General features: G+C 44.9%; 1 protein-coding gene across 2 annotated transcripts in view; it reads right to left on the bottom strand.

Annotated features, from left to right (window-relative positions):
* The window catches only part of CDON (cell adhesion associated, oncogene regulated), a 717042-nt gene that overhangs the window by 409707 nt on the left and 279612 nt on the right, over nucleotides 1–27723 (bottom strand). For both annotated transcript variants that reach the window (XM_044080828.1, XM_044080827.1), the window contains exon 2: nucleotides 27588–27723. This exon is cut by the window's right edge and continues 3 nt beyond it. In XM_044080828.1, coding sequence (XP_043936763.1) covers nucleotides 27588–27663 — 76 coding nt within the window. In that variant the 5' untranslated portion in view covers nucleotides 27664–27723. The remainder of the gene's footprint in view (nucleotides 1–27587) is intronic.

The following is a 27723-nucleotide window of genomic DNA, read 5'->3' as shown; positions in this document are numbered from 1 at the left end:
GGAAAGAAAGTAGGCAGGTGAATTGCTTGATTTAGAGACACCCAGGATATCACTTTTGGCATGAATGAAGGATTGGTCCTTAGAGAAACTCTGTCCTGATGAAAAATGAGAAAGGGAGGTACTGCCATGAGGGCCTGTATCTCCGAGACTCTTCTTGCTGAGGTAACTGCCAACAGGAAGACCGTTTTCCAGGAGAGAAATTGCATTTCTGAAGATGCTGCTGGTTCAAAAGGAGGAAGAGTTAATTTTTCCAAGACGTAGTTGAGGTCCCACGCAGGAACTGGTGGTTTTCTGGGAGGTTTGATATTCTTTATCCTCTTAGAAACTGTTTTAGCAAGGGATGCGAAAACACAGGTGGGTCACAGTTGTAATTTGCTGAGATTGCTGAAGCGTGAATTTTAATGGAAGAATATGAGAGGCCACTATGAAACATTTCTGCCAAGTATTCTAATATCTGAGGTATGCTCATCACTGATGCATCCTGGCCCTTTTTGGCATTCCAGATGATGAATCTCTTCCACTTGGCCGAATAGGTTTTTCTGGTGGAAGGTCTGCGTGCTTCCAGCAAGATTTCCTGAACCTTTTCGGAGAGGGGGACATGGGTCAAAGTCATGGAACCCTCCAAGCTGTCAGTTGTAATGTTTGCAGGTTTTGATGAACAGTCCTGTAATTGTGTTGAGTTAGGAGCAGAGGCCATTGGGGCAAGGGCCACGGTTTGGTGTGAGTTATACTCAGTAGCAAGGGATACCAATGCTGCCTCGGCCAGTCTGGAGCTATCAATATTCCTTTTGGTTACTCTGCTTTGATTTTCAGTAACACCTTGGTCAGTAATGGTAGAGGAGGGAATGCATAGATTTTTAGGGTATTCCAGCTGAAGGAGAGAGCATCCGTTCTTCCAGGCTAGAGGATGGTGTGTCCTTGAGCAGAACCTGTCCAGGTGGTGATTGAGATGAGAAGCAAAGAGATCTACGTCCGGTCTTCCCCATGCAGTTGTTATTTGTGAGAAAATGTGTGGATGCAGCATCCATTCATGTGGATCCACGAAATTTCTGCTCAACCTGTCCGCCAGAACATTGTCCTTGCCCGGAACAAACTGGGATTGCAAATGGATGTTCAGTTTCAGGGACTTTTCCCAAAGAGCCATTGTTAGTCTGCAGAGGGGATACGAGTGAGTGCCTCCTTGTTTGTTTATATACCACATGGGAGTGGTGTTGTCTGTCCTTATTAGCAGATGGCCTTGTTGAAGAGATTTTCCAAAGGCTTCTATTGCATGTATCACTGCCAACATCTCTTTTTGATTTATGTGCAGAGGCATTTCCGTGGGAGTCCATTGACCTTGAATGCATCTGTCCTCCATGTGTGCCCCCCCATCCATGATCGGAGACGTCTGTTGTAATGGTTTGACTTGCTTGAACTTTGCTGAAAGGCATGCCTTCGTTTAAAAGGCTTGCTTGAGCCCACCACAAAAATTCCCTTTGCAGGCATGGAATGAGTGGTATTACGTCTTCTAGGTTGTGGCTGTGTTGAGACCATAAGCTTTTTAGGTACCATTGTAGCTTTCTCATGTGTAGTCTTGCCAGAGGGATCAGAAGAATGCAAGATGCCATGAAACCCAGGGCCTGCAGGATCTTCCTTGCGGTCAGCTGGGTAAGTTTTGCTAGGCTTTTGAAGTAATCTGGTAAATGCTGTTGTTTCTCCTCTGTGAGGACAGCCATTTGTGATTGTGTGTCCAGTTTTGCTCCTAGAAAAATAATCTTTTGGGTTGGCAATAGTCTTGATTTTTGAATGTTGACTGTGTATCCCAAAGCCTGTAGCAACTGAATGACATAGTCCAAGTTTTTTATCAAGGTTGGTTTGCCGTCTGCTTCTATGAGGCAGTCGTCCAGGTAAGGGTATATTTGAATCCCCTGGAGTCTGCAATGTGCAACTACTGATGCCAGGCATTTCGTTAATACTCTGGGCACAGTAGATAAGCCAAACGGCAATGCTGAGAATTGATAATGCTCTGTTCCTGCAAGAAATCTGAGGTATCTTCTACAGCTGTGTCTGATTGGGACATGCAGGTATGCCTCCTTGAGGTCCAGAGTAACCAGCCAAGACCCCTTGCCCAGCATGGGAAGGAGTTGCTGTAACGTCAGCATTTTGAATTTTTGGCACAATGAGAAAGGTGTTTAGAACGGACAAGTCCAGGATAGGCCTCCATTGCTTTTATTTTCTTGGAACAAGGAACAGTCTTGAATAGAATCCCTGGCCTTGTTCCTGAGGAGGAACCTTTTCTATAGCTTTTATTTGTAACAGCTTTGAAACTTGTAAGAGAGCCTCTGCCCTTTGATATTGTGGCAGGTTTGGCATGCCTTGTCTCGTTGGTAAGGTGTGGAAGTGGAACCTGTAACCTCTGTCTATTATGTCCAGAATCCATTTGTCCTTGGTTAAAATGTGCCAGTTCTTTGAGAATAAGGATAATTTTCCGCCTAGAGGTGCTTCTCTTTCAGCCTTGGTAGGCGGAGTGAAAGTCAAGTCATTGTGATTGTCCCTGTGGGGAGGGTGAACTCCCTGCGCCACTTCTCTGATTTGGTGGTTGCCATTGGCGGCCCCTGTAGGAGCCTCGGTATTGCCCTCTACCTCGAGCATGCCTGTTTTTTCCACTTTGAAACTTGTTGAGTCTGGAAAGGACCAATTCTTTGAAGGCCAATTCCTGCTGAATCTGGGAGTCTGAACCTGGAGGAAATCCTTGACAGTCTGTACTGATTTTGCCTTTTCCTCAATAGACTTCAACACATCCTGTGCATTAGCACCGAAAAGCTTCTGTTTTTCCAGAGGTGCATCCAGGAGCTTAACTTTAACATGGTCTGGCAGTGGCTGTTCTTTCAACCAAGCATGTCTACGTATAACGGCCCCTGTCATGGCTGCCCTACATGAAGCTTCCAATGCATCATAACCACACTGAAGAAAATGACTGCTAACCTGCTGAGTATTATGAACCAAATCCTGCAATGCCTTTCTATCTATAGGCTCAGGAGAGGCTAACTTTTTCTGCAAATCATCCATTAAGTAATCCTGGTACTGAAACATATGAAAAAGGCAGTTGAGTGACCTCATGGCAAGGGTGGAAGAGGTATAAACTTTTTTGCCCCATCTCTCCCGGGACCTAGCTTCCCCGTCAGCGGGCAGAGGGTTTTTGGCCGAGGAAGTAGCCACTCCTTTGGGGCCCTGTGAAATAGTTTATAGATCCACAGAGTGGGCCTTAAAGAAATGCTTATGGGTTTCAGGGACCCTGTAATATCTGTCAGGTTTGACAGGAGCAGGAGGGAGAGAATCAGGCGAAGCACTGGAGTCTGAGTATACATCATCAAGGACATCCAACACTGGAGGAATAGCTAAAGGTCTGTGTTGGGGTAGCTTAAGGAAGGTACGTAGCCTTTTCCTGGAGTCAGAAAATTCCTGACCCTGCCACTGAAAATGTTCTCTCATGGAGTGGAGAACTTCACCAAAAGAAATATCCTCTGGAGGGGAGGCAGGGGGAATTGAATCCTCAGCATCCGAGTCCTCATAGGCCTGGAAGGATTCTTCCTGGGTATCTGAGTGCTCTGAATCCCCAGAGGCTTCATATGAAGAGAGGGTGTCTGCCTGCTCAGTTCTAGGCCTTTTATCTGCAGGCGGCTGAGAACCTCTGTCTGGGTGTGGCTGAGAACCCCCGATAAGAGAGATTAGATCTGCAGCAAGAGTCATGATCTGTCTATCAGAAGAGGGGCCCTGAGAAGTAGATTTAGGATGGGCCTTGGCCTGGCTGGCAGCCTTAGCACGTGCAAAGGCCTTGATGGACATGGATAACGGAAGCCTAGCTGCCCCATGTGCAGGGGTAACCTTGTCCACAGGAATGGTGTCGGGTAAATCTAGAGCTTCGGTTTCTGGAGGAAAATCAACAACCGGCACCGTTGAAATCTCCGGGACCGAAGAACGCGTTAAAGCGGTGTTGTTGGCCTGGGGTGGTTGAATTACCGCTTCCGAAGGGACCGATGCACTTGCGGAGGGCTTAGGCGTGGTATCGGTGGACGATGCGGGCCGAGGATGTCGGTTCCGGTCATTGCGTTTTTTGGTAGATTGTGCTGTCGGTTGTTCCGACGGCATGATATAAGTGACAGATTCGCCAAAAAAGTCTTCGGCAAATTCTGCCCGGCGCCTGAGTGTGCGCTTATTAAAGCAAGCACGGGCAGCACAGGCCGAGACGTCGTGGTCTGGGCCCAGGCAAGGGAGGCAGTAAGAATGGAAGTCCTTCTGAGGTATTTGTTTACCACAAGACAAACAATTATTAACTTTTTCAATTTTTTCTGACATCGGCTGAGGCAAGAAAAAATGTTCCCCAATGGGGTACTTAGCTTTTAGATGACTTTGGTAACTGAAAGCACAGGAGCTGACCGACCGGCACTTGCGAACTGCTTCTGCTTTGGGCACCGCGCGGCAAGAAAGACTGAAGAAGATGGCGTCGGTGGATGCCTTTATACTCCAGCTGCTCTGACGTCGGGGAGGAGGCGACATCGGCTGACGCCGGACCCAGACTTTGGAATCTGGCCGACCGAAGGGCTGCCTGAGGCAGGACAACCCATATGTCAGGACTGCAGTTGCATTCTTGAAGGACATCAATGCTGTTTTCCAAGTGAGGAATTTTAAGTCTGCTGATGCTGCAGGCTCAAAAGGGGGCAGTGTGAGCTTTTCCAGTACAAAGTTAAGGTCCCAAACAGGGGTGGGTGCTCTCCTTGGTGGCCTTAAGTTGTTTGCCCCTCTCATGAATTGTTTGATGAGAGGGTGAGAGAATAGGGGCAGCTCAGAGTTGTAATGAGCCAAGATGGCACAGGCATGGATCTTAATGGAGAAAAAGGGTAGGCCTCTGTGGAGTAGATCTGCTAAGTAATCCAAGATTAGAGGTAGGGAGGGCAGAGTTGTGTCCTCTCCTTTAGACTGAATCCAGGAGCAATACCTTTTCCACTTATCAGCATAGGATTTCCTTGTACTGGGTCTTCTGGCTTCAAGAATGACGTCCAGTACCTGCTTGCTTAGGCTGGTCACTGGAGGAGAATTCAAGGAATAAGCCAGGCTGCAAGATTTAGGATTTGCAGTTGCAGATGCAAGGTCGGTCTCCCCTGCTGATTGAGCAGGGTGGGCTCTGCTGGCATGGCCAGTCCAGGGCATTCTGATTGCCCCAGACTGACCATGCCAGCACAGGACAATCAGAATTGTCCTTGGTCTGTCCTGTCTTATCTTGAGCAATATTCTTGAGAGAAGGGGTAGAGGGGGAAATGCATTACCCACTGGAAGGATAGGGCATCCACTTTCCAGGCCCTGCTGTGAGGTGTCCTGGGTGCAGAATTTGCTGAGCTGTTGACTGCAGGGGGAGGCAAAGAGATCCACCTCTTGGGGTCCCCCTTTTCTGAATCAGAAGGCTGAAGATGCTGGGCTCTAATTGCCACTCATCTGGGTCTAGGAGATTTCTGCTCAAGTCGTCTTCCAGTGAGTTTTGTTTGCCTGGTTTGAGCTTGCAGATGGACCTGCATGTCCAAGGCAGTGTTCCACAGGGCCATGGCTAGCCTGCAGAGAGGGTTCCCCCCTGCTTGTTGATGTACCACATGACTGTGGTGTTTGTCTGTTTTTATTAGCAGGGGTCCTGGTGAGAGTAGGGCTCTGAAAGCTGTTAGAGCATGCTGCACAGCTAGCATCTCTTTTTGGTTTATATGCAGATGAATTTGACTTGGGCCTCCAGTGGCCCTGAATGCACTTGTCGTCCAGGTGAGACCCCCAGGCATAGTCTGATGCGTCTGTGGTTAGGGTCTGGACGGCGTGCGGTTAAGTAAAGGGTAGTCCCTTGTTGTGGTTGCATGCTGCTGCCCACCAAAGAAACTCTGTGCTTAGACAAGGTATGACAGGAATAATGGTTTCCAGGTCCTGAGAATGTCAGCACCAAAGACTTTTAAGTACCACTGACGTTTCCTCATATGCAGTCTGGCATTTGGAATTAGTAGGATGCATGGAGGCCATGAACCCTAGGGCCTGCAGGATTTTCCTTGCAGATAGCTGGGTTCTGGTGGCCATTTGACTGAAGTAGTCAGTCAGATAGGCTTGTTTTTCTGGTGTAAGGAATGCCATCTGGGATGCTGTGTCCAAGCTTGCTCCCAGGAACACAATCTTTTTACTGGGGACTAGTTTTGATTTATTTTCGTTGATGGTGTAACCCCAGGGAGGCTAGAAGGTTTTTTACAAATGTAATGTGCTGCAACAGCATTTTCTGACTGTCTGCCTGAATCAGGCAGTTGTCCAAGTACGGATAAATTTGAATTTTTCTCCGTCTGCAGTAGGCAATGGCTGGAGCCAGGCATTTTGTGAATACTCTGGGAGCAGGGGATAAGCCAAAGGGAAGTGCAGAGAACTGATCATGCACAGATCCTGCCCTGAAGAGAAGATATTTCCTGCACATGTCCCTTATAGGGATGAGCCAATAGGCTTCTTTTAAGTCTAAGGTCGCTAACCAGGCATCTTTGGCCAGCACAGGAAGAAGCTGCTGCAGAGGTTGAGCATTTTGAAATTTTGGTACCACCAGGAAGGTGTTTAGAATGGAAAGATCTAGGATTGAGTGCCAAGTGCCCTCTTTTCTGGGTACCAGGAAAACTCTGGAATAGAACCCTTGACCCATCTGTTCTGCAGGAACAGGTTGAATTGCCCTTAGAGAGAGCAAGGATTGAACTTGGTTTTGTGCCTCTGCCCACTGGTTTGGAGGAAGGTCTGGGAACCCTTTTGGGGTTGGCAGTGAGTGGTAGTAAAATCTGTACCCCTGGGATACAATGTTGAGGACCCATTGGTCTTTTGTGATGGCAGTCCATTTTTTTGCAATGATGGGCAAGTTTTCCTCCTAGGGGCACAAGAAGTTGCGCAGAGGTGGGGAGTGGAGTTGAGAAGTCATTGGGAATTCTTCCCATAAGGGGGAGGCTTAGCACTCCCTGTTTTTGAAGTGGAGGCACTCCATTACTTAGATCTCTGCATACCCTGAGACTGTAGTTTTGGGGGGGTCCGTTTCCCCTGGGTCTAGTTAGAGATGGCCTTGAGGGGGCTGGAAGGAACAATGTTTCGAAGGGCAATGCCTACTGAATCTAGGAGGCTGTACTTGCAAAAAAACTGACTGTCTGCATAGATTTAGCTTTTTCTTCCATCTTTTTAAGAACCTCTTCTGCTTTGGTGCCAAACAGATTGTCCTTATTCAAAGGAGCTTCTAGTCATTTTGATTTGACATGGTCTGGCAAGGTCTGCTCCTTAAGCCAAGCATGCCTTCTCAGTACAGAACAGTGACTGCTGCCCTGCAAGATGCTTCTAGGGCATCAAAGCTACACTGCAATGTATGCTTGCTGACTTGGCTTGCAGAATGCATAAGCTCTTGTAATTCTTTATTTGTTGCATAGTCCGTAAAGGTAGCTATTTTTTGCTCAATAAGTTCCATAATATGTTGTTGGTACTTCAGCATTTGAAACTGGGAATTTAAAGCCCTAATGGCGAGAGTTGCAGAGGTGTATACTTTCTTACCCAGTCTGTGTACAGCTCTGGAATCCCTGTCCGAAGGAGTGGGATTCCTAGCTGTAGTTGCTTTGATACCTTTAAGCCCCTGGAACATGACCTCTGGGTCAGCAGTAGGATTTTTGAAAAGGAATTTGAGAAGGTCAGGAAAGTACAGTTTTGTACCTACCATAAATGTAGATGTCCGATAGGTATGCATCTGCAGTCATAACATATGGGTTGTCCTGCCTCAGGCAGCCCTTCGGTTGGCTGGATTCCAAAGTCTGGGTCTGGCCTCGGCTGATGTCGCACTTTCCCCGACGTCAGAGCTTCTGGGGTATAAAGGCATCAGCCGATGCCATTTTCCTCAGTGTTTCTTGCCCCAGATGCCAGGTGCCCTCTAGGAAGGCTAAATTTGGATAAATGCCGAAAAGTTCCAAACAGTAGCAAAATAAAATACATACATATATATATATATATATATATATATATATATATATATATATATATATATATCTATATATATCTATATATATCTATATATATCTATATATATATATACATATATATACATATATATACATATATATACATATACATATATACATACAAACAAACAAATACACCATAATAGATTCCCCCAGCTAGCTGAAAGAGGGGTAAGCACCCTAGGAATACCACAGAGGGGAAGGAGGGTGGAATCTGACTGCAGATGCATACCTATCGGACATCTACATTTATGGTAGGTGCAAAACTGTACTATGTCCTTCAAGGATGCATCTGCAGTCATAACATATGGGTAGAATACCATAGCCAAACTGGGGGAGGAGGAACTAAGAGAAGGATGGCGTAGTTAGGATCCTCTGCAGAACTGCAGTTGCAAACCCTGCTCGGGATCTGGAGTATAAAGGTAGATTATAATGCTTGGCAAATGTATGCACGGAGCTCCAAGTAGCAGCTTCTAAAATGTCCTTGGTAGCCACCCCTCGTAGGAAAGCTAGTGGTGGCTGTGGCCCTTGTGGAATGAGGCCTGATATTTTCAGGAGCTGTCTTTCCATGAAAAGAGTAGCAAAAGCGAATGCAATTTCCTATCCATTTTGAAATTGTCTGTTTGGGAATTGCTCTTCCTTGCACCCCAGTTGCATATGCTACAAAAAGTTGGTCAGTTTTTCTGTTGGTTTTAGTTCTGTCCAGATAGTAGCGTAGTTGTCTGTGTACATCCAAGGTGTGCAAAAGTTTTTCTCCTTTGTTCTGTGGGTTAGGGAAGAACGTAGGCAAATGAATAGCTTGGTTCAGGGATACCCTGGATACCACCTTTGGCATGAAAGTAGGATTGGTTCTCAGTGACACTCTATCCTGGTGGAAAATAAGAAAAGGCAGCACTGCCATTAATGCCTGTAACTCGGATACTCTTCTTGCTGAAGTGATTGCCAGAAGGAAAGCAGTTTTCCAACATAAAAACTAACTGTAGGTCTGCTGATGCTGCTGGTTCAAAAGGAGGTAGTGTCAATTTTTCCAGCACAAAATTGAGATCCCATGCAGGTAGAGGGGGTCTCCTTGGAGGTTTAACATTTTTGATCCCTCTCAAAAATTGTCTGAGAAGAGGGTGAGAGAAGATAGGAGGATCCATATTGTATTCTGCTGAAATTGCTGAAGCATGAATCTTAATGGAAGAATAAGACAGGCCATTATGGAACAATTCTGCTAAGTATTCTAGGATGTGTGCTAGGTTTGCCACTGTGACATCTGTGCCCTTTGATGTGCTCCAAATGAGAAATCTCTTCCATTTAGCTGAGTATGTCTTCCTTGTGGAAGGTCTACAATCCTCGAGGATAATGTCCTTGACCCTCTGAGATAAAACAGTGTGGGTAGGTTTTAAGGAATTTTCCAGGCAGTTAGTTGCAATGTTTTCAAGTTTGGATGCAGGGTCTTGAAATTGTTCTGCGTTAGAAGAAGAGGCCATAGGGGTAGAGGCCATGAGTTCACCTGAGACATGCTTCTCAGTAGCGGATACCAGTGTTGTCTTGGCCAGTCCGGAGCTATAAGTATCACCTTTGGCTGTTCCTCCCTGATCTTCAGTAGAACCTTGTACATCAATGGGAGAGGTGGAAAGGCATATACTGTTAGGGCATTCCAGCTGAAAGAGAGAGAGTCCACCCTCCAGGCTTGTGGGTGGTATGTCCTTGAGCAGAATTTCTTCAGTTGGTGGTTGAGTGGGGAGGCGAACAGATCTATCTCTGGCATTCCCCATTTCTTTGTTATGAGTTTGAAGATGTCTGGATGCAGCATCCATTCGTGAGCATCGGTGATAGTTCTGCTTAAGCTGTCTGCTAGTGAATTCTCTTTTCCTGGTACGAATTTGGCCTGCAGTTGGATATTGAGATTCAGGCATAGGTTCCACAGATTCATTGCCATCCGGCATAGAGGGTAGGAATGTAGAGGGTAGGAATGTGTGCCTCCCTGTTTGTTTATGTACCACATGACCGTGGTGTTGTCTGTCCTTATTAACAGATGTCCTTGCTGGAGGAAAGGTTTGAATGCCTCGATTGCATGCTTCACTGCCAGCATCTCCTTTTGGTTTATGTGCATGCTTAGCTGTCCTTGAGGCCATAGGCCTTGGATACATTTGTCCTCCATGTGTGCTCCCCATCCTAGGTCTGAGGCGTCCGTGGTGATGGTCTGCCTTGGTTTTGGTTTGTTGAAAGGCAACCCTCTGTTGGACTGGCAGGCCTGAGCCCACCACAGGAATTCCTTTTGAAGGCATGGAATGATTGGTATCATGGTTTCTAGACTGTGCCTGTGTTGAGACCATACATTCCTTAGGTACCATTGTAATTTCCTCATATGCAGCCTGGCATGTGGGATCAAGATTATGCAGGATGCCATGCAACCCAGGGCCTGCAGGACTTTCCTTGCAGTAAGCTGAGTTTGTCTTGTCAAAGTCATGAAGTAATCTGGAAGTTGTTTTTGTTTTTCTTCTGTGAGAAAAGCCATCTGAGTGATTGCGTCCAGATCCGCACCCAAAAAGGTTATCCTTTGGGATGGCATTAGTCTTGACTTTTGGATGTTGACTGTGTATCCCAAGGCCTGTAGCAGAAGTATGACATAGGCCAAGTCCTTTAACAATTTTGTCTTGTTGTCTGCTTGTATTAGGCAGTCGTCCAGGTATGGGTAAATTTGAATTCCCTGAAGTCTGCAATGTGCAATTACTGATGCCAGGCATTTCGTGAATACTCTGGGCGCAGTAGATAAGCCAAAGGGCAATGCTGAGAATTGATAATGCTCTGATCCTGCAAGAAATCTGAGGTGTCTTCTGCAATCTGGTCGGATAGGGACGTGCAGGTATGCCTCCTTGAGATCTAGAGTCACCAGCCAAGACTCCTTGCCCAACATGGGAAGAAGTTGCTGTAGGGTCAGCATTTTGAATTTTGGCACAATGAGATATGTGTTCAGTGCGGACAAGTCGAGAATAGGCCTCCATTGGTTTTCTTTTCTTGGTACAAGGAATAATCTGGAGTAAAATCCTTGGCCTTGTTCCATAGATGGTACCCTTTCTATCGCTTTCATCTGAAGTAAATTGTTGATTTGTCTTAAAGCCTCTGCCTTCTGGTTTGGTGGAAGGTTTGGCATTCCGCTCCTTTTTGGTAAAGTGTGGAAGTGAAACCTGTATCCTTTGTCTATTGTTTGCAATGTCCATGTGTCCTTTGTAATGCAATGCCAGTTTTTCGAGAATAAAGCCAGCTTTCTGCTCAAGGGAGCTTCCAGTTGATCCCTGGTAGGCAGAGTCAAGTCATTGTGTCTGTCCTGTGGTAGTGGTAGTAGTTGCAGCTGTGGCACTACTCCTCTGGTTGGCAGGCTGCCACTGACGGCCCCTGTAGGTACCCTTTGATTGACCTCTGCCTCGAGGGAGTCTATTCCTGCCCCTCTGTGCTCTGGAGGTGTCTGGAAAGGACCAATTCTTTGTAGGCCAGTTTCTGCTGAACCTTGGAGGTTGGACCTGCAGAAATTCCTTCACTGTTTGCATAGATTTTGCTTTTTCTTCCACCTTCTTTAGAATCTCCTGTGCAGGGGAGCCAAATAAATTTTGTTTCTCCATTGGAGCAGCGAGGAGTTTAGCCTTGACATGGTCTGGCAAGGATTGCTCTTTTAGCCAGGCATGCCTACGAATTACTGCCCCAGTCATAGCTGATCTAAATGAAGCCTCCAGTGCATCATAGCCACATTTTAAGATTTACGGTCTAAAGGTTCAGGAGAAGAAAGCTTCTTATTCAGCTGATCTAACAAAAATTCTTGGTACTGTATCATATGGAATTGACAGTTTAATGCCCTGGCAGAAAGAGTAGCAGATGTATAAACCTTTTTACCCCATCTCTCTAATGCTCTAGACTCTCTTTCAGAGAGTAGGGGATTTTTGGCAGTAGCAGCTGCAACCCCTTTTGGGCCCTGAGAAATAGTTTCTGGGTCTGCAGCATGGGCTTTATACAGGTGGAAGTGAGAATCCGGAACCCTGTAATATCTATCGGGTTTGGCAGGGGCCGGGGGAAGAGAATCAGGTGCAGTACTGACATCATTATAGACATCATCAATTACAGTTAGAACAGGTGGTATGGCTAAGGGCCTATGCTGGGGCAAATGCAAAAAGGTCCTTAATCTTTTTCTAGAATCAGAGAAATCCTGACCCTGCCATTGAAAGTGCTCCCTCATGGAGTGTAAAGTCTCCCCAAAGGAAAAATTCTTCAGGTGGGGAGGCCGAAGGAATACAATCTTCTGCATCTGAATCCTCATAAGGCGAGTAGGCCCCTTCCTGATGGTCTGACAAATCAGATCCATCGGTGGAGTAATCAGAGGAGAGAGGTTCAGAGGGATCAGCCCTGGGCCTTTTGTCTGGTGGAGGTTGGGAGGCCCTGTCTGGTTGAGGTTGGGAACCCCTAATTAAGGATATAAGGTCCTCAGCAAGACTGAGAATCTGAGAACTTGAGGAAGGCCTCTGTGAAGTAGATTTGGCAGGCAAAGCTTTTGAAAGTTTGGCAGCTTTAGCCCTGGAGAAGGCCTTAATAGACATAGAAGCTGGGGGTCTAGCTGCCCCACGTGCAGGAGTAGAAATGTCCAAAGGAATGGTGTCGGACAATTCTTGAGCACTAGCTTCGGTAGGGAGTTCTGAAGCTGACTCAGCCGGGGCCTCTCTGGCCTTGGTTGTCGGAGGTATGGTTCCGGTCATAGTAAGAACCGAGGACTCTGTTTCAGCCGAAACCGCGGGTCGCGAGTGTCGGTCCTTTTCCTTGCGTTTTTTGGCCATATGCGTAGTCGGAGTCTCCGATGGCATTTTATAAGCAAAATCGGTTCCAAAAAATTCTTCTGCAAACTCCGACCGATGTCTAAGAGTCCGTCGGTTGAAGGAGGCACAGGCTAAACAAGCTGATACGTCGTGGTCTGGGCCTAAGCAAGGAAGGCAGTAAGAATGGAAATCCTTATGAGGTATTTGTTTCCCACAAGTTAAACAATTATTTACTTTGTCTGACATCAGCTGAGGCAAGAAAGAGTCCCCAACGGGGTACTTAGCTTTTTTCGAAGTCTTCGGTAGCTGAAATCTCTGGATCTGACCGACCGGCACTTGCCAACAGCTTCTGCTTTGGGCACCGCGCGGCAAGAAAGACTGGAGAAAATGGCGTCGGCTGATGCCTTTATACCCCAGAAGCTCTGACGTCGGGGAAAGTGCGACATCAGCCGAGGCCAGACCCAGACTTTGGAATCCGGCCGACCGAAGGGCTGCCTGAGGCAGGACAACCCATATGTTATGACTGCAGATGCATCCTTGAAGGACATCTCTGTAGTACCTGTCTGGTTTCCTAGGAACAGAGGATAAAGTATCAGGAGTTAAACTGGATTCCATAAAGACATCATCCACAACATCCAGGACTGGGGGGGTATTGCTAAAGGCCTATGTTGTGGCAAGTCTAGAAATTCTCTGAGTCTCTTTTTGGACTGAGGATAGTCTTTGACATTCCGAGTGGAAATGCTCTCAAAGTATATAAGGCTTCACCAAAAGAAAAATCCTCTGGAGGAGAAGCAAAGGGAATAGATTCCTCTGCATCTGAATCATCATAAGCAGATAAAGGCATGTCTTCATAATCAGATACCTCAGAGTTGTCTGAGTCTTGGTCTGTTAAAGCTGCTGGGGGGGGACAGGTCTCTTTCTCTTAGCAGGGGAAGGCTGACTTCCCCTAACCAACATAACAAGGTCTTCTGCCATTTTAAGAATTTGATGTTGTGGCAAGGAAGCAGGTGCATGAGTTTGGGTCGTCGTTTTTTTATGTGTAGCACGTACTCCTGGCCTTAGAAACTTGGTAGTTTTAGACAGAACTGAAGACACGAAAGAAGTTGTCGGTTTTTATCGAATATCGGTAGTGCAAAGAACTTCCTCAGAAGCCGGTGCCTGCTCAGTAGCTCCGGACCCATCCAAGGTAGAGACATCTGCAGGTTCCATCAAAGAGTCTCGCTGCATACCAGACCCCGAACAGATCTCAGTAGAGGCCTGCGAATCCATTGAAGTGGGTATCAGGGGCTGCGAAAGCGCCTCACTGACTACCAGCGAACTGGTGGCTAGCTTAATGGAAGCATCGTCGGCAGTTTTGGACCTGTATGGTCTGTCTCTGTCTTTATCCTTATGTTTTTTCAGTAGATCGGTAGTCGGATGGCTTACCGAAGCCATTTCAGAATACGGACATCAAGAACAATAGTATTTAGCGACAATAAGGGCCCAACGACGAATAGTTCAGGCAATGAACAAGGCACAAAACCAACAGTGAGGAACACCATGGTCTGGGCCTAAACAGGTAATAATGAAAATCTGTGTGTAGTATTTGCTTTCTACAGGCAAGACAATTGCTAACTTTTTCCGACATCGGTTAGAGCAAGAAAAAAGGATCCCCAACAGGGTACTTAGCTTTAGAAGACTTCCGGATAATTTAATTCGCTAACGAAGACTCAGGTAGCGAAAGATAGTCACTCGTGCGACCTGCTTCTGCTTCAGGCTCCTTGGCAAGAAAGACTGATATAATGGCGTCGGCTGCCTGTTTTTATACCCCTTACGTCAGACCTGAACCGACAGCAACCGACACAGAAATGCTAAGTCTCTGGTATTCGGGCCCATTGAGGGCTACCTGCAGGCAGATAACCCAAGTGTGATGACTGCAACAGTGAAACACGAAGAACATCTGCAGTCATCAGCATAAATCTGTTCAAAAAGTGGTTGCATCACAAAGACAGTATAAGCATTACCTTAACTCTACTGAGATGAGCCTGTAACTACAGACCTGTAACACAGCCAAACAACCAATATCCATCTTTCCAATGACTTACAATGGTAATAGCGACATTTAAATGTGTGGAGAAATCCAGTGCACCTGTTCTTTTCAATTTCTGCTAGAAAACAGCTTAAAACAGAGGTTTAAAAAGTATCAGCTTCGTCGCCCCTAATTGTATTCATTTGTAAATTACAATTCTTCTTCTTTCGGCTTTTTCCCGGTTAGGGGTCGCCACAGCAGATCACATGTCCGCTCATGATTGGCAGTGTAGTTTTACAGTGTCGAGTTGCCAGCCCGGTGCCCAACCTTCCACAGAAGGCACACACATGCACGCACTCATGCCTAGGGCCAATTTAGAGTGTCCAATCCACCTACAGCATGTCTTTGGGATGTGGGAGGAAACTGGAGCACCCGGAGGAAACCCATGTGACCAGAGGGAGGACATGCAAACTCTGCACAGAAGGCACCCCAGCCGAGGATCGAACTGGAGAACCTCTTGCTGTGAGGTGACAACGCTAACCACTGCACCACCGTGGCCGCCATATAAATGCTTAAAAACTTTGCAAGTTTTTCCTTAGTTCACTCCTTTCAAATCCTTTAGCATCAGTAAATGCGAGTACTGATCCCCAATTCTACTCACTGAATTCTACAATGAACCTGTTACATAGAATATAAAATCAACTAAATACTACAAGATTCCATAGACAAAATGGTGTGCAAAGAGAAAACAAAAAGTACAGTTTTGTACCTACCATAAATGTAGATGTTCGAGGATCCACATTGCTGCAGTCCTAACTATCGGGTAGTCCGCTGTCCAGTCGGCCCGAATACCAGAGTATATGGCTGACGTCGGTCAGGGCGCATTAGACTGACGTCAGTACGTCAGGGTACTAATGTGCATGACCGACGTCATATCCTCAGTCTTTTCTTGCCCCAGATGTCAGAAGACCCTAAAAAGACAAGGCCCAATATACCTGCACCAGAAATATGTACAATATATACAAAAATATATACAAAAATATCAGCATATAACCTCACCTACACAACCACCCCTAAACACAGAGGGGAAGGAGGGAGGGTAAATTGGACTGCAGAAATGTGGATCCTCGAACATCTACATTTATGGTAGGTACAAAACTGTACTATGTTCTTCATTCCACATTGCTGCAGTCCTAACTATTGGGTAGAATCCCAAAGCAGAGGTAAGGGAGGCTGGCAAATCATAAAGAAGCAGGAGCTGACAACATGCCTTGCAAAATAGCTGTGGCAAAACCAGCCCTAGACTTAGAGTAGAGAGGAAGGTGATAATGCTTAGAGAAAGTATGCACTGAACTCCAAGTAGCTGCCTCCAAAATATCCTTAGTTGCCCCCCCCCTTAGAAATGCTGTTGAAGTGGCAGTAGCCCTAGTGGAATGAGGCCTAATCCCAGCTGGAATCTCCTTGCCATGATGGGAATAACAAAATGCAATGCAAAACCCAATCCACCTAGAAATAGTTTGTTTTGACACAGGCTTGCCCTGCGAACTCAAAGCAAAAGAAACAAACAACTGCTGAGACTGCCTAAAATCCTTAGTCCTGCTTAAATAATAACGCAATTGCCTATGTACATCTAAAGTGTGCAAAATCTTTTCCCCTTTATTTTGGGGTTCTGCATAAAAAGTAGGCAAATGAATAGTTTGGTTTAAAGCCACACTAGAAACCACCTTAGGCATAAAGGAAGGATTAGTACGTAATGATACCCTATCCTTATGGAAAATCAAAAGGGCTCTACTGCCATAAGGGCCTGCAACTCAGACACCCTTCTTGCAGAAGTAATAGCCAACAGAAAAGCAGTCTTCCATGACAAGTATTTCAATTCAGCAGTAGCCATGAGGCTCAAAAGGTTGTAGAGTAAGTTTTTCCAACACAAAATTGAGATCCCAAGCAGGAGTAGGAGCTCTACGGGGGTCTTATATTCTTTGCCCCTCTAAGAAACTGCTTGAACAAAGGATGCGAAAACAATGGTGGGTCACAATCATAGTGAGCTGAAATTGCTGCAGCATGAATCTTAATGGAAGAGAAGGACAAACCTTTGTCCAATAACTCAGTAAGATATTGAAGAGCCACATTCAAATTAGGCTCAGAAATCTCCAAATTCTTTGCTGTACTCCAAAATAAAACCTCTTCCATTTTTCTGCATACACTTTCCTTGTACTAGGTCTTCTAGCTTCCATAATCACATTTAAAACTTGTTGAGGAAGTTGAGACCTGCTGTGTTTCAACACAGAATATGCCAGGCTGTTAGATGAAGTGAGTGAAGCTTGACATTGAGCAGATGACCGTCCTTCTGAGATAACAGATGTGGAATCAAAGGTAAAGGCCATGGAGGCTTCCTTACCAGACTCCTTAGTAGTGGGTACCAGTGTTGCCGAGGCCAATCTGGAGCTATTAAAATCATCCTTGGCTTGTCTTGTCTGACCTTTAAGAGCACCTTTGGAAGAAGAGGCAGAGGTGGAAAGGCATACACATGAAGATTTTTCCAACTGAAAGAAAGAGCATCCACTTTCCAAGCTGTGTGATGAAACCCCTTTGTGCAAAACTTTGGCAGCTGGTGGTTTAGTGGAGAAGCGAACAGATCTATGTCTGGAGTTCCCCATGACACTGTCAATTTCTGAAATACATGAAGATCCAGTTTCCACTCGTGGGGATCCATGATTTGTCTGCTTAACACATCTGCTAAGGAGTTCTGTGCTCCGGCAGAAACCTTGCCTGAAGAGTTAGTTGCAAGCTGAGCGCAGTCTCCCATAAAATCATTGCTTGCCTTCATAGAGGATAAGAATGTGTTCCCCCTTGTTTGTTGATGTACCACATGACAGTTGTGTTGTCTGTTAGAATCAACACCTGCCCTGGAAGAAGTAACTCCTTGAAAGCCATTAATGCAAACTGGACTGCTAACATCTCCTTCATGTTGATATGTAGATGCTGTAGTCTGGCAGGCCACTTGTCTTGTATCCACTTTCCATTTAGATGAGCTCCCCAAGCAATGTCCGAGGCATCTGTCGTTAAAATCTGACTCGCCTCTGGCCGGGTCACAGAGAGTCCCTTGTTTAGGTGACATTCCTGAGCCCACCACAAAAATTCTTTTTGAAGGCAAGGTATTATTTGAATGACAGTGTCCAAATCCTGGCAGTGCTGTGTCCATACATTTTGAGATACCATTGCAGCTTCCTCATATGCAGTTTGGCATTGGGAAGCACCAGAATACAAGATGCCATGAACCCTAATGCTTGAAGGACTGTCCTTGCAGTCAGCACGGACTGATGAGATAGTTGATGGAAGTAAAGGGATAGACTCTTTTGTTTGTCCGGGGTTAAAAAGGCCATCTGGGCTGCTGTATTCAGTCTCACACCCAGAAAGCACATGTCTTGAGAGGGTACTAGACTGGACTTTATTTCGTTCACAGAATACCCTAGGCATCTTAGCACTGCTATAACATATTCCAGATGCTGTAGAAGGTCTTCCTTTTCTTGAGCCAGAATCAGGCAGTCGTCCAAGTAAGGATAGATTTGAATTCCTTTTAGCCTGAAGTAAGCTATCACTGGAGCCAGAACCTTTGTGAATACTCTGGGCAGTAGATAAGCCAAAGGGCAATGCAGAGAACTGATAATGAGAATTTCCAGCTCGAAACGCAGATACTTCCTGCAACTTGGTCTTATAGGCACATGAAGGTAAGCTTCCTTGAGATCTAAAGTTACCATCCAGTGATCTTTGCCCAGCAGAGGTAAAAGCTGTTGTAACGTCAACATCTTGAACTTTGGAATGTCCAGATAAGTGTTGAGGATAGATAAATCCAAAATTGGTCTCCACGTGTTCCCCTTCTTTGGTACTAGGAACAGGCGAGAATAAAATCCTAGGCCCCTTTCTGATACAGGGACTGGCTGAATGGCCCCTATTTGGAGTAACAGAGAAATTTGCTTGTGAGCCTCTTTCCTTTGTGGAGGAGGAACGTCTGGCATGCCTTTGAAAGGGGCAATGTATGGAAATAAAACCTGTAACCGTGGTGAATGATATCCAACACCCATCTGTCTTGAGTGATTAAATCCCAATTTTCTTTGAAAAGAGACAGTCTTCCTCCCAAAGAGCTGCCAGACGAGAATCTACTGGCAGCTGAAAAGGCAGGTCATTGGGTCTGTTTACGAAAGGACTGACCCCTGCCCTCACCAGAAGTCTGAGCAGGTGAACTCCCTGTTCTAGGCCTAAAAGAACCTTGAGCTCTGCCCCTACCACGTCTAGACCTACCCCTAGACTGGGAATCATAAGCAGGATATGTCCATCCCTTAGTAGGCCAATTTCTACTAAACTTCGGTGGCTGCACCTGCAAAAAATCTTTAACAGTTTGCATAGACTTAGCTTTGTCCTCCATTTTCTTTAAAAATGCTTCCACAGGCGAACCAAACAACACATCAGACTGTAAAGGAGCATCCAAAATCCTTGTCTTAACATGCTCAGCTAAATTCTGATCCCTCAACCAGGCATGCCTGCGAAGAACAGAACTAGTGGCAGCCACCCTCGAGGAGGCCTGTACAGCATCAAAACCACATTGCAAAGAATGCTTACCCACTTGTTCAGACACATGAACTAAATCCAGCAACTCTTTACACTCAATACCTTCCGCCAAAGCATCCACCTTAGATTTCAGTTGTGAAAGGAGATAATTTTGATATTTTAGCATGTGAAACTGACAATTCAACGCCCTCATGGCTAAAGTGGAAGAAGTATACACTTTCTTTCCCCATCTATCCAAAGCCCTTGCCTCTTTATCAGTGGGAACAGGGTTTTAACCACAGAGGCCTTAACACCTTTAGGTCCCTGAGAAACAGTTTCGGGTCTGCCCTAGGACTCTTAAAAGATACTTATGAGCTTCAGGCACCCTATAGTACCTATCAGGTTTAACAGGAGCAGGAGGCAAAGAATCAGGGTTCAGGGAAGCCTCTGCAAAACATCTTCCACCACATTCAACACAGGAGGTATAGCTAAGGGCCTATGCTGGGGTAAAACAAGAATTCCCTAAGCCTTTTCCTGGAATCAGAGTAATCCTGGCCTTCCCATTTAAAGTGCTCCCTCATGGAATGCAGAGTCTCTGAAAATGAGAAATCCTCAGGAGGAGAAGCTGTAGGAGTGGAATCATCCACATCAGAATCAGAATAAGGAGGATACTCCTGCAAATCTTCCGCAGAAGTCTCAGAAGCCTCTGAACACTGTTCAAAACTATCAAACTCAGGTTCCACCCTAGGCCTCTTATCAGGAGGCGTCATAGAACCTCTAATCATAGTAATCAAATCTTCTGCCATTTTAAGCATATGTTTCTTAGGCACAGAACCTGAAGTGCTAGGAGAAGCCCCCACTGAAGCTAAACTTGGCCTACCTCTCAAAGAAGTTTTGGAAACAGAAGGAGAGGCTCTAACTCCCTTGGGAAGAGAGGGAAGAACAGTTACCTGAGAAGCCCCTCAGCCTGGCCTACCTCCTGAGAAGGCACATCCTGTAACAGTAAAGTCTCTGCCTGAGACTCCAAAGAAACTCCTGGCAAAACCTCTGGCTCCACTGAGCCTTCTAAAGAACCGACGTCCGGGACTGCCGGTTCATCAACCCTAGGCTTCGCTGTTTTGTCCTTGCGCTTCTTGGATGAAGCGGCGCCGGAGCATCCGACGGCATTTTATAATTGCAACGCTTCCCAAACACTAACCTGGCACAGTCTAACCTTCTCTTAATAGTGCGTTTGTTAAACCTAGCACAAGAGCGGCATCCAACAACGTCGTGCTCAGGCCCTAAACAAGGTATACACAAGGTATGGTAATCCCTATGAGGTATCTGTTTCCCACAAGAAATACAGTTATTCACTTTTTCTGACATCCGGTTAAATACTGAGGCAAGAAAAACCAAAATGTTCCCCAACGGGGTACTTAGCCAACTCTGATTCGGTCTGAAACTCCGACTTCAGAAAATTTCAGAACGCCAACCTGCACTCGCAAAACTGCTTCTGCATCGGACCATGCGGCAAAAAAGACTGAGGATATGACGTCGGTCATGCGCATTAGTACCCTGACGTACTGACGTCAGTCTAATGCGCCCTGACCGACGTCAGCCATATACTCTGGTATTCGGGCCGACTGGACAGCGGACTACCCGATAGTTAGGACTGCAGCAATGTGGAATGAAGAACATCTGGGTACAGACAAGAAAAAGCGGGAGAAGTACTTAAGTAGTATTTTAGTTTTACATGACAGGTTTTGGGGAGAAAAAAAAAAAAAGCACTCTGCTTAGAAAGTACATTTAGATGGACCTTTCTTTTAAGATAAGCAGCACTGTATAAAGAGATGGTGCTTTGACAATGGCCCTACTGACTCTTGGTTCAAATAGCTAAAGCAATCCTTTAATGGGCTGGATGAGGGGATAGGTGCGACTGACTTATGTTAGCTCACTTATCTGTTGCTGCAATTTACAGCCAAGAACTAGCAGCTACTGTCGGAGATGAGGCGCACTAATTTACAGGCATGTGTACAGGTAATACTCATTAGGAAATGGACAAGACAGTAGACAGGGCATTCAAGCCTTCCCCAGCAGCCAGGACGGTGTTACAGAACAGCACTTTATCTCAAGGCACTTTTCCCCAACCAGTTGCACTGAAGACTCCTCTGCTTAGTCTGAAGTGCAAGTTGGACAGGTGTTAGGAAAGTTGAAGTGAATGAGCGAGAAGGGGCACTGGGACACAGTTGACAGCAAGGCAACTGCAGTGCGACTCAAGAAAAAAGTGTTAAACGAAAATCCAGAAAAATATGACTGTGTCAGGTCTGCTGACACTATTGTCAGCAAAATGCAAATGGTGTTGTTTTTCAAACAAAATTCTCTCCAAGCCATCTATAACCTAAACACAACGTCTCTTTCCAGAGTGCATTCCCTCCCTTGAACATACTTTTACTTATCTGAATTTTATTTGTTAAACAGCTAATTAACCTCTGCCTCTTTCCAGGCCTGTCCTAGGAGCACTGTGGCTAAGCAACTTGTTCGGTATCATACATGAGAGAAATGGAGACTTGTAGCAATAATCCTATGATTACAGAATTAAGCTTGTTAGCAGCTCTTAACCTTAATCCTCTTACTAAAAATGCCACATAGATGGCAGAACTGCAAATGATCCAGGAACTCCATAATATAAGTGACATAAAAGACAGTGGTGAAAACCATTCACAGAATATAGCAAGAAAACACATAGAGGACTTAAGGTATGGAGAAAATCCAGGAGGAGAAGGGTTTATTACCATAAATGATCCAGAAACAATGATACAAAGGGTACAAAGAAAGACAGTACTAAAAATTATCAGGAAAACCTGGGAAGGAGAAGATAACAGCAGCACTGAAACCTGAACATGGAGAAATGATGGCAAAAGGTAGAGACAGCAATACTGAAAATGACATTTGGATTAACAACATATAGAGGGTTGTATGGAAACCACACTTTGCTGCATTACATGATTCACCAAGCACAAACTTACTAATGATGGTTTCAGTTATGAGCAGACATCACACTATTGTGTATGCCTTGAATGTGTTCCTATGAGTTACCTTATTAGTCTCCATTAATGACCATGATATGCAGGATATTGAGTCTGGAAAGCCAAACCAAGTGCTTCTCCTCATTATCACATTCAGCTGAATGAGAGGAGACACTCCCAGGACTCATTACATATCACTCAGCAGCTGCAGTGCAAAGGTGTGGTATGCCTTTCTCTGTGGGTGTCATAGCCGGCCTTAGGCATAGGCCAACTAGGCCGCCGATCTGGCAGGGGCACTTTTCCAGTATTTATTTGGTGTAGGTAGACCAGGATGGGGGCACCAGTTAGTGTGGTGAGGGGCACCATCAAGCCCTTTTGCCTAGGGCACCAGTTGACTTAAGGCCGCTCCTGGTGGGTGTGCATATTCTTGCACACACCACATGAAGTCTTATATGAACATGACTAGGCAAAGCTAAGCATGCACCTCATGCTCATATATTATATATGTGAAGCACTGAACTTCTCCAGTAGCAGCAGGTCAGACTGCCCCCCCCCTCCCCCCAAGAATGGGCAAGGTGATGTTGCCTGCCCACTCCCACCCCTCCCTGTCTGGCTTCCACAAGCAAGTAACTGAGTCACTAATCAACCTTGGACCATAGTCAAGGCTTCATCCCTCGATGCTATGGAGATGGGCCAACTTAACCACCTTTTAAGACAGTTAGTTGGAATCTATCTTTAATGCTAGCCCAGGCTAAGCTGAATATGGGAGTACATCAATTCCTTGGCAAAAAAAGGGTTGCTGGATTCCATACAGGTAGAAGAACTGTGGGAATTCAACAATCTCTTGATGTTGATGCTGTAAACTGACGGAAATACAAATGCCACTGACTCCTCTGCATTCTAACTACAGGACATGCAGACTTTGTCATACAGAACAACATAGATGGGGAAAAAGTGCACATCACTGCAAAAAAGTTTGATACTCAGCCTCATACCATAAGAATGACAGTTTACTGAAGGAAGACCGATTAAATTAATAAAAATTTAAATAGTTAAAAAAAAATCAAAAAAGATACTAAAAATAAAGTAAAAAAATGAAAGCTTTTTTTACAACAGAAACAAAACAAATATGACAGAAACAGACTCAGAAATATAAGGTTATATAAACAACAGTACTATAAATAAATACATGTAAAACTTACCCACCACCAATGTATCCCATAAGCTTACAGTTTATAGTTTTCATAGTGCAGATAGACGCACATAAAGTGAGCTATGCAGAGAGTTACGCAAATAAAGAATGACATATTGCACAAAAATACCCAGTTAGCGGGTTAAGCTATGGGTTTGTTGTTCAGCAGTCTGATAGTGTGTGGGAAGAAGCGGTTATGGAATCTGGATGTCGTACATCTAATGCTTTTGTAGTGCTTCCTTGTTGGCAGGAGTTTGAACAGTCCGTAAGCTGAATGGTGTGTATCCCTCAATAGTTTTCAGACTCTACCACAGCATCTGTTTGAATACATGTCCTGTAGGAATTGAAGGTTGGAGACAATGACTTGTGTAGCCTGTTTAACGATCTTATCCAGTGCCTTCGAATCAAGAGTGAGAACAATGTTGTTTGTCAGTATGCTCTCAAACATGGCTCTGTAGAAGGCAAATAGAGGGGGGAGGTTAAGGAAGTAGAGATGTCTTTGGGCTCTCTTCATAAGGTAGGAAGTGTTTGTGGCCCAACTTGGGTCTTGTGAGATATTAGAAATTTAGTGCTATTTACTCTCTCCACTGTGGCACCAATGATGATGATAGGGGTGCATGGCTTATTCTCCTTCCTAAAAATCAATGACAATTTCCTTGGCTTCTCAACATTTAGTGCTAAGCTGTTGTCAGTGCACCAATGAACGAGTTGGTTCACCTCATCCCTGTTGGCCCCCTCATCTTCCTTTGATAAGGCTGACTACTGAGATGTCATCTGCAAATTTGATGATTCTATTTGACTGATGCGTAGCTGTAATTGTGAAAAGAAACAGACTTGAGTACGCAACCTTGTGGAACCCTGGCGTTTAGGGTGATGCTGATTAACGTTTTTCTGCTCGAACTACTTGTGGCCTTTCAGTCAGGAAGTCAAGGATTCAGTTGCATATTTTGTTTTCTATGCCTAAATTACTCCGCTTAGACAACAGTTGTTCTGGAATTACTGTATTGAAGGCAGAACCAAAGTCTATGAACAGCATGCATATGTAACCGTATTTTCCAGATGGTCCAATGTGTGACGAAGTGTTAAGGCTATGGCATCCACGGTAAAACAATTTGGCCTGTATGCAAATTGTAAAGGATCAAATGTAGCAGGTAGGCAGGATGTTATATGATCCTTGGCCTTTTTTTTTTTCCAAAACAATTCCATGTTCACAGATTTAAGGTTTGGTCCTTTTTCCTATCAGTCTTCAAATAGGCATCAATCTCATGGATGAACAAGGGTCCTCTACATAGTGAATCTAGAAAGGTCACTTCAGTGCCTACAGCAAATAATCAGTGTTGCAGCAAGGACTGCAGGTGAAGTGCAATGCCTCATACAGATACCCATGCAAATCCTTTAACAGCAATACAACAGAGACTTACAAAACTGTTGTATTCTATGAAAGCAGATGAATGTCTGCCAATGGAAGTCTTTAGGGAGCCCCTCCACTGCACGCTGCATCTCATCCATGACATATCACAGGAAAAACAGCATGCAAAAACAGCATGCAAGTTACATTGACTTTCCTTCTTAGGGATAAGGTTGTGGAAGTTGACACTTCCCACTTCAGTACACAGCTGTGAACTTCTTTGTAAGAGGAATGGAGAGAAATTTAAGGTAATGGATTCTTCTTCAAGGCAAAAGCAGAGACTGTGTTGTGTGGCTTTGAGGGTCTTTGCTACAAGCACTTCTTGCAAAGTTAAAACATACAGTCTACCTTCCTGGAGAAAAAGATCAAAGCATCTGTTCACCTGCTCTACAGATGTGTCATTCTGAAAAAAAAAAAAACATGTGGCTTAACTGCTCAAAAGGAATTCTCAGTAAAAGGCCAGGCCTTCTGTGGCTGCCTTTGGGATGGAGAGTCAGATACTCCTTTCCTGCACAAGACCCAAAACCTACCTAAATTTGGAGTCAAAATGAGGAGATGCTGGAAAAGCTCCCCTCATCCACATATGCACAAGGCATAAACTCTCTCCGTAATTAAAGTCAACACAGAAAGCTGCTGGAAAAGCTCTAACCTTCTACATCATCTGTGTATAAAATCTCTCTAAATTTAGAGTCACCATGAGAAGCTGCCCTCCTCCTCCATACCATGTGTCATGGGTTCAAAGTGTGGGTCCTAGTGCTTAGACTTACAACTGCATTTTCCAGCTCTTTTACAACTGGAGTCTTCAGGCTGGGAGTTTACCAATTCTCTTATGTAGCTAAATGTTGTTGTGTCTTTCGGCTTTTCCCGGTTAGGGGTCACCACAGCGGAACTCCGGTCTGCTAATAATTGGCAGTTGATTTTTTACGTGCTGAGTTGCCAGCCCTAATGCACAACCTTTAACGAAGGTACACCCATATCTCCACGCAGAAGACGCTCTAGCTGAGAGTCGAACCGGTCAGCGTCTTACTGTGAGGCGACAACGCTACATCAGCACCACCACCGCAGATCCTAAATACTTCATCTAATTAGACAGGCAAGAGAAGGGGTAGGTAGGTATACCACAATAGGGCTCAAGCAGTAGGGAAGACAATAGCGTGAACAAGGAACTCCAATCTATTGCAAGCAGAAAGGAGGAAACAAAGGAACAAAAAAATGCTGGGGGATTAGAATCTGCTCTGAAATACAATACATATAGGGCAAGAACACACAGCAGGAGGGTTGACACCAAGCAGATGGTAGTTGGCAGACTAAAACCTGTATGACATACCAGAAGGTTGAACATCGGGGTCTGAAGTAGAGCACAGGGACACCTGGTTGCACTGAAGTCTGCATCTGTAGGAACAGCAATCAAGGTAGAGGCATAAAAAAAAGACAAGCCCAACATCAGCATAAGTGAGGCCATGTGCTAGAATCCAAACACATAGGGAGTAGACATTTGGATCCTGGAAGGAGTACCAGCTGTCAACCTCTTGAATACTTCTACAAGACAGTCGCCTGCAAGACGAGGCAACTTTGAAGACAGAAAGGAGGACTGTAAAAAGTAGAAAAAGCAACGGAGCCATCTTAAATTCAACCACTGTTAACAACGGAGTTTTAACATTAATCTCAGAAAACAACACAACAGTCTCAAGAATGTTTAATATGGAAACCTAGCACAAGTACTCTTGGCACTAACAGACTTTACTACATAACAGACTGGATTTACCACTCTTACATTTCTTGGAAAAGGCAGAAGATCCCAAAATAATAATGATGAATGGGTGTAAGGCTATCTTGAAATATAACAGCATGTGAGCATTAATTAGACTTCTGATGACATGCAATGCTTTTCATTTAGTTGCATCACTGAATATCACACAAATGGAACAGTAACAAGACTTTCGGCCAAATTAAACACCTTCTGCCTGCCTGCAAGACCAATTTGTTTCTCATAGTAACAATTAATGACAAATAATATGCATAACTGACAAAAGGGCCCAGGCTCATAAAATCCTCAGAAAAAGAAAGGGAGAAGACCCAGAAGGCGGCAAAATTAAAAGTTGAAAACCAAGACCTAATACAATAAGAAAATAATGACTTCAACTCAAACAAAAACATTTCTGTAAAATGACCAAAATATTCAACTCTATGCTATGTCCGTTTCCTTCAGGTCCAACAACTTCCTCTCTGGGAAAGAAATTAAGGGGCAGAAGGAAACTATGCCCTGTAAGATGGGGGTGGGGGTGAAACTGGCAATATAATACAACAATAAAACAGTCCAGACACCAGGGGCATCACTCTTACTAGTTTCAAGCAGGCAGACCTAGGAAATGCAAGCTATTAAAATCCATGGGTTATAACCCTGGAATATAGACCAAGCAAGGCAAACTACAAGGCTTCTCACACACCCTGAGTAAGGCATAAAAGCTCCAAGGCTGCATTACGCATATGTGAAACATGTTCATTTCCCTTCACAACTACTGCGTATTATGCAAAATAGACACTATACTACACAAAATGAAAAGCATTCTTCCTATAAAAAAGACAAACACGGTTTTCTGCTTATACTAAAATTAGCTTACCTGATGTGACATAAGAAAAGAAAGCAGCAAATGTTACACAAAGCAGAATCTGTAGTGCTCCAGGATCCACATCCATAGCTGCCCTTCAGATGCTGGTAGGGCAGAGTTCAGTGAACTGTATCGGGGCAGTAGATAA

The sequence above is a fragment of the Protopterus annectens genome, chromosome 8.part0 (genome assembly GCF_019279795.1).
Source record: "Protopterus annectens isolate FY-2018-M chromosome 8.part0, PAN1.0, whole genome shotgun sequence".
Classification (NCBI taxonomy): domain Eukaryota; kingdom Metazoa; phylum Chordata; order Ceratodontiformes; family Protopteridae; genus Protopterus; species Protopterus annectens.
This window is presented reverse-complemented; position numbering and strand designations above follow the sequence as displayed.